Source organism: Bicyclus anynana, chromosome 8 (genome assembly GCF_947172395.1).
Source record: "Bicyclus anynana chromosome 8, ilBicAnyn1.1, whole genome shotgun sequence".
In the NCBI taxonomy this organism is placed as follows: domain Eukaryota; kingdom Metazoa; phylum Arthropoda; class Insecta; order Lepidoptera; family Nymphalidae; genus Bicyclus; species Bicyclus anynana.
Window position 1 is genome coordinate 4,870,781 of NC_069090.1, and position 13,477 is coordinate 4,884,257.

The window sequence follows — 13,477 nt, forward strand, 5'->3', positions numbered from 1 at the left end:
ACCTTTGGACATGTATCGCACTCAAATTCACCAACAAAGTCTATTGGTTTTGAGGTAGGTAAACTGACGCATCGAAAGATTTAACACCAATAAATAAATTTTGTGTCCTTACAATATAAATTTTAATTGTAATACACGTTTTTAACACAATGAAACATCGATTCTTTATACGCAGTTTGTATAAACAACACGTTAGATCGTGATCATATACCTACTTCTGACAGTAGGTAACGTCTAGCGAGGCAGGTCCTAAGGTAATTGGTCTGAGAATGTAGTAAATTATAAGGTGGTATCCATATTAACTGATAACATACGACGCGACGTCCTCGCCGGGCGGGAGGGAGGTCGCGGTTTGTCGTCGTTAGGAGCGATGTCGCTCGGCGCGGCGCAAGCGCAGCTCGAGCGCAGCGTGGGAAGCGAGCGCCGAAGCGAGCGCGAGCGCCAGCACGGCTAATTGTGTTTGCACGCAGAGGTAGGATCGGGCAGCGCAAGCAAGAGCGAGCCCAGCGTGACGAGCGGACAGCGTCGCCGACCACGGGCCGCGCCAGCCGCCTCCGCCGACGCATATGCCTGTCTGTTATCATTAATTACATATAGTACCTTACCGACGCCCCGCAGTTTTACCCGTTTAGTTCCCATGAGAATACGGGAATAAAATAAAGTCTATGTCACTCACAAATTAAGTGGCTTTCTAGTAGTACAAGAATTTTAAAGTAGATCCAGAGAATATCTCCTACAAATTACAATACCAAAAACTTTACCGCTACTTTATATTTTACCCGATTGCAAGAGGAGTTATGTTTTCCGTTACTTTACTTTCTTTATAATATTAGTATAGATTACGTCCTGTCTCATCGGTCCAATGGTTAGGTTTTGTGGTTCTGGGTCCGAATTCCGAGTCGCGCTATGAGATATTGAGCTCCAGAAATTTCAAGTTAAAATTCTCAGCTTGGAGTTGGGAAGTTGGTGGTGTTACACCCCGTGTCTCGAAGAGCACGTTAAGCCGTTAACTACCATCTGATAGTGGTCATAATGAATTTAACATTATCATCACACTAAGCCCGCAAATCTGCATTAGAGTCAAAATCCTCTCTCCTATAAAGAAAAAAGCCTGGCCCTGCAGTATGCCGTTGATAATGATAGATTACTTCACAAGTGCTTTTCATAGCATCCGTTACATTAGATACATGTAACAAACGCTCAAATCATCATCATTAACACCACTACATCATTATTATACCTGTAAAACATCCCACAAGGCAGCGCACGCTCCCCATGCTGCTGCAGCGACGGACGGCAGCGCGAGATCCGACCGCGCCGCACGCCAGCGCAGCAGCGCTAGCAGAAGCGAAGCGTGCGCCGCTGCGCCGCCCGCAGCGAGCGCGCCGCGTCGCCCGCGCGCTGCCGCCATGCTGAGCGTCGCTGCGGCGAGCGTTTGCAGCGCGCCCGCTCCACACAACGCTCGCCAAGCACCACTCCAACCGCCGACGCAAATGCCGTACCACTGAATCGTATTTACAAGATTGATTTATAAATCTCAAGTTATGTTCAAAGAGCCTTGACACCCATCCCATCCCCATCATTAAAGTTGAAAGTCAATCCATGCATTTATAACAACGATTCTCAACAAAGTTTCATTCATGAACAATATTGCTCCTGTACACCAGACACTTAAATTTGTGGCAACCCTTCGCCAGGGACCCATAAAGTTAATTAACTTTAATGCTAATTTTGGCGCAGTGGTTAGCGCGTGAATTGACAAGACGGAGGTCTTGTTTTTGATCCCCGGCTGGGCCGGATTAAGGTTTTCTTAATTGGTCTGGCAGGTGGGAGGTTTCGGCCGTAGCTAGATATCACCCTACCGACAAAGATGTATCGCTAAACGATTTAGCGTTCCAGTACGATGTCGTGTAGAAACCGAAAGGGGTTTGGATTTTTCATCCTCCTCTTATCAAATTAGCCGGCTTCCATCTTAGATTGCATCATCACTTACCATCAGGTGAGATTGTAGTCTAGCCCTTGATTTGTAAAAAAAATAAAAAAAAACATCATCTTTAGATTGCAAAGCTTTAGACATCAGAGGGCCTTGTGGCAGTTTGATACTGTTACTATCGCGTTAACGTAAACGTGAATTTCTAAGGAATTGAAACAGCGCCATCTAGTGGCACTACTGCACAACTGTTTCAATTCCATATAAATTCGCGTTTACATCAGCGCGATAGTAACATTATGAAAATATTGAAAACTCCCACTAGGCACACTGGACACAAAGATGTCTCTATTATTACAATTTCTTATCAAATTCAACTGGCCAATTTACTCCATAGCCGTAAAGCAACTATAATTGTGAAATTGGTAGAACATGTTACATTGCATTAAAAAGTATTTAATAAAAGCATACATTTCCCGCTGTAAAACCATACCTTAATATAAGAAGTATAAATGAATCCCTGCTGCAGGCCAATAAATAAGCCCATCGGGGCTCCGAGCAGCGCTCGGGGGTCAGTGACGACGGAGCGGGCGTCAGGCGGCGGCGACGGGGTCGAGGCTCCTCCATAAAGCCCCAGGCAGGCGGCGGCGAATGACAGAGCTGCCCACACCGCCACCAGCACCTTGCGGCCTTCTGCGTTGAGAGACGAACCAAACAGAAACTGGACGCCTGGACATCCGGCTGAGCCACATGTTTTCTCCTGAAATTAAATTTAAACTTTAGCGGCAATTCAGTATTGTAAGGGGAATTGTGACAGGGAAAATTGTGTAGGTTTTTTTTTTATTTTTTAAAAGTAAGCCCTTGACTACAATCTCACCTGATGGTAAGTGATGATGATAGATGGAAGCGGGCTAACTTGTTAGGAGTAGGATGAAAATCCACACCCCTTTCGGTTTCTACACGACATCTAGAAGGGTGTTAACTAGCCACGGCCGAAGTCTCCCACCAGCCAGACCTGTGCAATTAAGAAAACCTCAATCGGCCCAGCCGGGGATCGAACCCAGGACCTCCGTCTTGTAAATTCACCGTGCATACCACTGCGCCACGGAAGCCGTCAAAAAGTTAAGTATGTAAGAAAGTAGGCAGATATGGAATTTGAATCACATCAGTGTCTTTAGGAATAGGCAGATCTCAAAAGTCCAAATCGTCCAAGAAGAGACCAGAATTGTAGAAGAATAACGTTTTCTAGAAGATATCATTAGAAACTATGTCCAGTCTAGCCCCTGTAGCCAAGTGGCACGTCTAATCTCTTTCTATGATCGGAAACGCTTCGAAAACTCAGTTTTGAAAGGGGATTTCAGATTTTCAGTATTGAAAGGGGAATGCCCTTACAACGTCGGCCCAGGGAACCCAGGTATACCCCCGGATAAAAGTGGAAATGATAATTTATCTATATCTATACTTCTATACTAATATTATAAAGAGGTAAAGTTTGTAAGTTTGTAAGTTTGTAAGTTTGTAACAATTTTTTGAAATGGGGTAATCTTCGGAACTACTGGACCGATTTTAAAAATTCTTTCACCAATAGAATGCTACGTTATCGGGGAGTGCTATAGGCTATATTTTATATTTATATCATATATAACTACTGAGATATCGCGGGTTTTCTCTTACAGGTCAGACCGAAAAACTTACTTATTCGCATGCGCTGCCTCAACCATTGCGTATAACTGAAATAAATGTATGGAGGCTTTTTGAAACTTTAAAAGTTCTACAAAAAAGTCCGCGACACTATATATCTATCTTTTATATTTTAGCAGATATAGTACCTTTAGTACTTTAATAAATTATTTAAATTTTAAACTAAGGTTTACGTCATTATTTACACAACTAAACTTAAATCCTTATCAAAATAAATTATTTAATAATCACAAGGATATTATAGAGATAAGATTTGCCCTTTACAGTTTGTTAATTAGTTATATAGTTTCGGAGATAATACAAAATTTCTGAAAGTCGCAGAAATGCCGCTATTTGACGCCCCGCGGTTTCAATTACGTGGTTCCCGTTCCCGTATGAATATGAGGACCAAACATAGCCTATGACACTCGCAAATAATGTAGCTTTCTATTGGTAAAAGAATTTTCCAAATCGGTCCAGTAGATCCAGAGATTACCCCCGACAACCACACAAACTTTACCTCTTTATAGTATTAGCATAGAAGTCGCTTGGGAAATTATAGTCTTTTTGTCATTGCACCACGCACAAAAGGCTGGACCAATTTTGCTGAGGGTAGGGATAGGATAGAGGTAGGGAAGGGGTAGGATAGAGGTAGGGTAGGGGTAATTTAGAGAAAGTATAGGGTAGGGTATGGTAGGGTACGGATAAGGTAGGGGTAGTGTAGGGTAGGGGAAAGGTAGAGGTAGGGGAAGGATATGGAACGTATAGGGTAGGGGAGGAGTAGAGTAGGGTGGGGGTAGGGTACGGGTAGGGTAGGGTTAGGGTAGGGATAAGGTAGGGGTAGGGAAGGGTTAGGGTTAGCGGTAGGGTAGGAATAAGGTAGGGGTAGGGTAGGGGTAGATTAGGGGTAGGGTAGGATAGGGTATGGATAGGTTACGGGTAGGGTTAGGGTAGGGTAAGGTGGGGGAAGGAAGGGTTAGCGTTAGCGGTAGGGTAGGAGTAAGGTAGGAGTAAGGTAGGGGTAGGGTAGGGTAGGGTTGGGTAGGTTTACGAGCAGGATAAGGTAGAGGTAGAGAAGTTTACATCAATTTTTACGCGGACGAAGTCGCGGGCGTCCGCTAGTGATGTATAAATAAGAATCTTGTTAAATAAATGGCTTAATAAAAGTATGTTTCCTAGCCATCTATATCCATATCCCAGGGCAAAATGTACGTCGGTGTAAGCGGCGAAGTAACATTTAAAGCTGTATTATTATTTTTTGCATTATATTTTTCTTATACCAATATGCTAAACAACGAAACAAACCAATAAGTTTAAGTTGTAAAAAAATATCGTAAGACTAAGGGTTTAGGGTCAACGATCTTACTTGTCCCCATTGTGGACAAATTAAACAAACGTACTTACACACAAACTTTCGCCTCTATAATATTAATGTGATAATGTAATTCTTGTTCAACGTACTCACCTCGTAATCATCATCTAAAAAGTAATCCTCCAAAGAAGGCAGTTTTGTTAAAGATGAATTTGCCGGTAGCGTACTGAGTTCCAGGAGCGACAGAAGATTTTCAGGCCAAATCATAAGCGCTGCTCCCAGGAGCAGCGATCCACACACGAGTCCCAAATCTTGGGATGCTCGAAGCGCTCTAAGAGCTCTTCGTAACGCAATCCGTCTTCGACCCTCATCGCCAGCCGCTTGAGCTAGAGACGTCGCGGATACCGCCAGAGCTAGAGACATAGGGGACAACGCTATACCGCAAATAGCGTACAGGGGGAGTAAAATCGATAACGGAGTCGCTACTGTATGAGCAATCAATAGGATACAAACTAGCACGTGAGCAACTGTTATAACAATTCTTGTACCAATCTTTTGTAAGATGAGCGGCGAAAAGGGGGCTACAATTGCAGCAACTGTGTGCATGACGGCGAGGGGCAAAGCTCCGGCTTCTGCGCCAGCGAACGCTGTGAAAGGAAGCAGCGCTGTGGAGCATAGACCACTGGCTATGCAGAGGAGGGTGAAGCGCGTCACCATTAGTTTGGGAATCTTTGGCGGCTGCCTGGCAATGAGGCGGCGTACTGACGCTGCGCCTACTGACGAGGCGGCGGAGTCTCTTCTGCGGTTGGCAGCGGCAGGTATCTTGAGCGGTTCTTTTGATTTCTTCCACGGCCATTCTTTTTTGTATATCGTGCACGCTGGTACCTGGAAAATAAAACAATAATATACTGTAACCAATGATAATTTTATACTACAGATAGGTTGCCTACAAAATCACCGCAAAAATTCATCCGAATTTAGAGCACACACATGCACAATTTTGCATTTACACAATTTATTTTTGCACAATTATATACATATATAGTTTTTACACTTCCTGAACACACAACTCGACATTGTAGACGATATTTAGGTATTATTTGTTTAAATAACGTTCATTGTTTAATAAGCGATTAAATGCAATTAACTAAATTATACAGATTTGTATGCCTCAGTTTTGATGTTAGAACATACAAATGTGCATAATTTAGGGCCCTATCTCTAGTGTTAAATATCGTTGACTGTAACTGAGTTTACGATGATTAATTCCTTCCTATAAAGAAACAGTTATAAACCTTAAGTACTTAATATATAATCAAAACTAAGAACAATAAATAATTAGCAAACCGTGCGAAAATTTTACCTCTTTGTAATTAATATGTTATTATGTAATTACCAAATTATTATATTAGTATTTATGTCAGTAATTAACATGAGTACCTACCAAAATAATTATAACTAAACCAGTTAATCTAAGTCCAGACTTACAAGGAAAGTTCTTCATTTAAAACTTCCTGCTTTATTTGTTCAATACGCAATTAATAAATTAAAAAAAATATTTAGGTATTTACTCATAGTTTACTCGTTATAATTTTGCAATAATTTAATTTATTAACTCAACGGTAAATGCTGGCTGCTGGATGCTGGCGGCTCGAGACCGTTTTGTTTCGAAGACCATGCCTATATCTATATAATAGGCCTATGTCCAGCACTCGACGTCCATCGGCTGATAATGATGAGGAACTCAACGGTTACACAGGGGTTAGGTATCCTCTAACTCAAATCTACATTGTTCAGGATTTTATTACCCACCACCACCACCACCCATGTCGTTGCTTGGTCTAAGTTATTCATCATCATCATCATTGTCAGCCGATAGACGTCCACTGCTGGACATAGGCCTCTTGCATGGACTTCCAAACAAAACGGTCTCGAGCCGCCACGTCACGCTAAGTTATTATATTTCAGGTAAACGTTTTGCGTTTGAATGTAGTTGTACGATGAATACACAGAATAAAGAATGACACAGGTTGAGTCTTTACAAGCCGCGCAGTGAAGCCGGTGAAACCCGTAAAAAAAACAAACGTCACGCGTCTCCTTGACATCCGCATAACGTTGCTATCTACCTTAAACAAACAAACAAACTGACAACAATTTACGTAAATTAATATCATAATAGACAAATAATAATAATTAATCAATACCTATAAAATTATCCACCTCATTTTTTTTTAGTTTTTGTAAAAAGTTTTTATAAGATTTAGAAACATAAGACAACACCATTTTTCTTAAATAATATTGAAAAATACAGTCGACACTTCATGTTGTACTGATTCAAGAATGTATTAGTTTTTGAATTTGTGTTTGGATTTGCTGCATGACTGACGTATTCTGTGCACTCTATCTGCCTATTTTTCTTTTTTCTTTAATCTTTTAATTAATCTTAATTCTTTATCTGTGGATGACTATAACAACGCATTTGCGAATATAACTATATTCTATATATATATATATAACTATGGTGAAAGAACTACCGGCTACATGGTACCTAAAATATATAATAAAATTGAGTGGCTCAAAAAAGAAAGGGAGATCAGTGAAGGAGTCCTCAAGAAGAAATTAAAGAAAGTTTTCCTTGGGGACCCCATCACTGACGGATTTACTTAATAGAAATTGTTTTGCACCTTTTGTATTTTTTTTTCGTATTATTTCATTTTATAATATTAAATTCCTAGGTTACCTTAGTTTTAATTATCTTATTAAAATTAGATTTAGCAATTACTTTTAAAAAATAACTAGAATAATGAGCGTCAACTCGCCAACAAACTGCCTGTACAGTTTGGCGAGAGTATCGATATGTAAAATAATTGTTTATCTTATCAATAAAATAAAAAAAAAAAAAAAAAAAAAGAATGTGAAGAACCAAAGAACTGGTTCCATAACCCAATACCGATAGTGTATGTAAAGAACAAAATAAGTTTAGGTACCTACTTGACTGACTATTTTCCGCCCACATACACAAAATTATAGGCCACTCAGGCCAACATGCCTCATTAAGATAAAAGTCACATGTTACAGAAGCATAAATGATCTTATCTACGTAAATATTAAAGAGATACACGTAGATTTTAAGTCCTTGTTGTTTTTAAGGAATTGAAACATTTGTGCAGTAGTGCCACTAGATGGCGCTGTTTCAATTCCTTAGAAATTCGCATTTACGTTAACGCGATAGTAACAGTATGAAACTGCCACTAGGCCCTCTGATTAGTAATACGGTGCCGAATGCCTTAGCGGTTTGTTTGCCAGTGCTGTGGCACCTGCTTGCTCAGTATTCAATACACGCACTCGACAAACAATAATTTCCAGACTTGCATATCAAACAAGGACTTAGTGTTTGTGACCGATGTCGATGTTTGTCTTAAACTTGTTTTTGTCGGCAAATAGCCAAGCCAGAATACATATCTAGACGCTGTAGCTATAGGTTAAAAAGGGCTTCTCTAGATTAATCGAATGACGTGGTCTAGGAAAATTATTGCGTACACATAGTGTTGCGACTCGTCATCTTTTTCCGAGTTTGCATCTGGCTTCATCAATTTTATTTTTTACTAGCGGACGCTCGCGACTTCGTCCGCCCTTAGATCTCTTTAATCCAGCCCTTGCAGCTGTAAAAATGGAGTAACTTCTCCCGTTTTCCCAACATTTCCCTTTACTGCTCTGCTCCTATTCATCATAGCGTGATGAAAAGTACACTATAACCTGCCCAGGAGTACGAAGAATAATTGTACCAAGTTTCGTTAAAATCCGTCGAGTAGTTTTTGTTTCTATAACGAACATACAGAAAGACAGACAAAAATTTTACTGATTGCATTTTTGGCATCAGTATCGATTACTAATCACCCCCTGATAGTTATTTTGGAAATATATTTCATGTACAGAATTGACCTCTCTACAGATTTATTATTAGTATAGATATAGATATAGATTATAGATAAGACGTTGTCACATCAAAAAAGTTTACGACAACGTTTTATGGCATTTTTAAGCTCCAAATTCCCTCTAAGAGTACCTTGGTGATGAGTGTCCGGTTGCGATGCGGGTCCGACACGGTCCGCGCGGCGGTCCGGACGCTGTGCGGCCGCGATCGCTCCGTCAGGTCCGGTAGGCTGCCCATGCGACCATCCGGCTGTCACCATCCGACCCGACCTCCTACAAAACAACAGCAATTCAGACTAGGAAAAGGTTTTTGACGGCCTCCGTGGCGCAGTGGTATGCGCGGTGGATTTACAAGACGAAGGTCCTGGGTTCGATCCCCAGCTGGGCCGATTGAGGTTTTCTTAATTGGTCCAAGTCTGGCTGGTGGGAGGCTTCGGCCGTGGCTAGTTACCACCCTACCGACAAAGACGTACCGCCAAGCGATTTAGCGTTCCGGTACGATGCCGTGTAGAAACCGAAAGGGGTGTGGATTTTTATCCTCCTCCTAACAAGTTAGCCCGTTTCCATCTTAGATTGCATCATCACTTACCATCAGGTGAAATTGCAGTCAAGGGCTAACTTGTAAAGAATTTAAAAAAAAATGTACATTGTACATTGTACAATAAGTACACGCAGGTAGATACAATAAGTTATAGCCGCTTGTATAAGGCAGGTTCTTTGTAACGTCGAGACGCCGTATCAACGCGTTTTCTTATAAGGGCTGCTAACCCCGGGCCGGGTTAACAACCGATGACCGGAGACGCTCGTGTAACTCGAGCTTACCCTTAGGCTGGGGACAAATTTACCGATAATTCATCATTAAGAAAATGTGTTCGGATCGAACCTGCCCTAATAAACATCTGGACATCTGTATTAATCTTATTTTTTATTCTTTACAAGTTAGCCCTTAACTACAATCTCACTTAATGGTAAGTGATGATGTAATTCAGACTAGGAAAAGGTTTTTGACGGCCTCCGTGGCGCAGTGGTATGCGCGGTGGATTTACAAGACGAAGGTCCTGGGTTCGATCCCCAGCTGGGCCGATTGAGGTTTTCTTAATTGGTCCAAGTCTGGCTGGTGGGAGGCTTCGGCCGTGGCTAGTTACCACCCTACCGACAAAGACGTACCGCCAAGCGATTTAGCGTTCCGGTACGATGCCGTGTAGAAACCGAAAGGGGTGTGGATTTTTATCCTCCTCCTAACAAGTTAGCCCGTTTCCATCTTAGATTGCATCATCACTTACCATCAGGTGAAATTGCAGTCAAGGGCTAACTTGTAAAGAATTTAAAAAAAAATGTACATTGTACATTGTACAATAAGTACACGCAGGTAGATACAATAAGTTATAGCCGCTTGTATAAGGCAGGTTCTTTGTAACGTCGAGACGCCGTATCAACGCGTTTTCTTATAAGGGCTGCTAACCCCGGGCCGGGTTAACAACCGATGACCGGAGACGCTCGTGTAACTCGAGCTTACCCTTAGGCTGGGGACAAATTTACCGATAATTCATCATTAAGAAAATGTGTTCGGATCGAACCTGCCCTAATAAACATCTGGACATCTGTATTAATCTTATTTTTTATTCTTTACAAGTTAGCCCTTAACTACAATCTCACTTAATGGTAAGTGATGATGTACTAATAAGATGGAAGCGGGCTAATTTGTTGGGAAGAGAATGAAAATCCACACCCCTTTCCACCGGAACGCTAAATAGCTTGGCTATTTGTTGGTAAGGTGGTAGCTAGCCACGGCCGAAGCCCCCCACCAGCCAGACCTGCTAGGCTATTCTGTAACGATATTTTTATAACTCGCTCTGTTTGATAGCGGTGAATTCGAAACTCGCACTTTCGAGTTATACAAAACTTCGTTAGAGAATAGTCGTGCTGGACCAATTAAGAAAACCTCAATCGGCTCAGACGGGGATCGCACCCAGGACCTCCGTCTTGTAAATCCACCGCGCATGCCACTGCGCCACGGAGGTCGTCGAAATCTCTCATCTCTATCTTGAATCTCAAGGAAACTCATAAAACGGGAGCGTGTGATGCATACATAGTGAGCTTATAAAAGCTTCAAGCTTGCTATAGGCAAGTATATACTAGATACATATATGTATAGATATATAGTTGTTTAGACCGTGGTGAGCTTTTGGATTGATTTGAAACCTGCTAAACTATACAGTGGCGTAGCTAGGTAACCAAGGGCCCCAGTGCAAATAAAAAAATGGTTTCCACTACTATCTAAACTGGTTTTTATCAAGTAATAAAAAAATTAATCAAAAATTTAAAAAAAAACCCCCGACACAAATACCCTCGTTTCATTTAAGTACCTAAGTAATGTATTGTATGTATTATTCTAAAAAAATACGTCGCGTTTTTTTTATTTTTTAACCGACTTCCAAAAAGGAGGAGGTTCTACGTTCGGCTGTATGTATGTTTTTTTCTATACAAGTTAGCCCTTGACTACAATCTCACCTGGTAGTAAGTGATGATGCAATCTAAGATGGAAGCGGGCTTACTTGTTTAGGAGGAGGATGAAAATCTACACCCCTTTCGGTTTCTACACGACATCGTACCGTAACGCTAAATCGCTTGGCGGTACGTCTTTATCGGTAGGGTGGTAACTAGCCACGGCCGAAGCCTCCCACCAGCCAAAAAGCCAGGTCAACGGTATTTCATTGTAAATACTACGTATATTAATGAGATGATATTTTTCCCTAACTTTGAATTTTTATGATGAACGATGATTCAGAGGAAAATGAGGAAGTTATAAATTAGACATGCATTGCTTGGCGATGTAATTTTATATCTTCATCAAAATGAAACCGGTTTTAAGGATTTCAATAATATTACTGTATTTTTTTTTCTAAATCGTATCAAAACGCCTGTGTGTTTGTTTTGGTTTGTTTTAGCTTTTTTCTTTATTTCTTATTTATGCCTATAAGTCTTAAATATAAAAAAAATCACCTCTGTGACGTTAGAAAAATTGTATTTTTTAGTAAAATTATTTTCACGGTAATCGGTACATTTTATTATTTTAATTACTAGCGGGCGCCTGGGACTTCGTCCGCGTGGAATTTAGTTTTCCACAAATCCATCGGGAACCATGGATTTTTCCGAGATAAAGTAAACTATGTGTTAATCCAGGCTCTATATATCTCTCTGTACTAAATTTCAGCTAATTCTGTTTAGTAGTTGAGTACGAGGCGTGAAAGAGTAACAAACATTCATATCATCAAAATCATCAGTTTTCGCAAATCTCGGGAAACCATGGATTTTTTCGGGATAAAAAGTATCTTATGTGTTAATCCAGAGTTAAATCTATTTCCATTTCAAATTTCAACCAAATCGCGGCGTTAAAGAATAACAAACATCCAAACAAACATACATCCAAACATCCATACAAACTTTCGCGTTTATAATATTAGTAGGATTTATGATCTTTATTTACACAGATGGAACAAATAGAATAGACAAATAAGAACGATGAAATAGGATACAAAAGATGATCGCTACCAATAATATGATGGCAACTTTACATTGACTATCGTTAAATGGAAAATTTAATAGGGACAAAAAGGGGATGAAGGCTGACACTGATTTTTTCACTTGTAATAAAATGTAGATACTTTCTACATAGTCCTACCTCCTACGAGTATATTTGTAAAGGCTTTAGTATCGTCTTAAATTACCATAGGTATATATTTTTCATTATATTTATTGCGTTCATATAACAAACAATTAATACTGACCAAGGAGGGCATTAAATTTGAAAAAATAAAAAAAATAAATGAAAAAGGCTGGAGCACTTAATCTAAGTAGGTCTACTAAGTAGGTAGACAATTACCTACTTATATACGGATTTATATTTCGTAGCTAGGATAATTTTCCTTATATTTTTAACCTTGAATACCTGTTATAACACATTATACTTATATATCGTACGACCCAGCATAATGGGCGACAGACGAATTTGTAAGCAATTTTGTTTATTTTGTTAAATCATCAAGTATAACAAGTTTGCTATTTAAATAAAATTGTTTCGTATATTTTTAGGAAATACTTACTATGTAATCATTTGATATACAATCACAAATACTACACCAGCCAATTTTATATCACAACAGATTTTATCACGATCACAACATGGACACTGATTTGCACTGAAAAAATATCTAAATCCTAGTTAAAGATTCAGTATCCGATATGTTTACGTATTCAGGATATGCACTTAACCTTTATATATGCAACATTACTAGAAATACCACGTTTTACGTTATATTCGTTTGTAGATAAGCAAGTGGCTCTTATTATAGATGTGAAAATACTGGGCTCTATACACGCACGGGATGTACTAGGGTGACAATCATTACGCAGATTCCGAGGATCCCAAATCAACATTAATATCAGTATTAACCAAACAAAATTATCTTCTATCTGTAGAGATGTAAATTCTGTACATGAAATATATTACCAAAATAACTATCAGGGCGATTAGTGATCGATACTGATGCTAAAAATGCAAGTAAGTTTTATCGTTATAGAAACAAAACTACTCGACGGATTTTAATGAAACTTAATGAAGG

General features: G+C 39.9%; 1 protein-coding gene across 1 annotated transcript; it reads right to left on the reverse strand.

Moving 5' to 3' along the window:
* Positions 1-197: 197 nt before the first annotated feature.
* Positions 198-13,226, reverse strand: LOC112042802 (uncharacterized). The gene is made up of 6 exons (XM_024077969.2): positions 12,959-13,226; positions 8,989-9,128; positions 5,076-5,807; positions 2,424-2,690; positions 1,241-1,504; positions 198-574 (listed from the first exon to the last, which is right to left on the reverse strand). The coding sequence occupies exons 2-6, from the start codon at positions 9,091-9,093 to the stop codon at positions 362-364; spliced, it is 1,581 nt and encodes a 526-aa protein (XP_023933737.2). The 5' UTR covers positions 9,094-9,128; positions 12,959-13,226; the 3' UTR covers positions 198-361.
* Between the last annotated feature and the right edge of the window lie 251 nt (positions 13,227-13,477).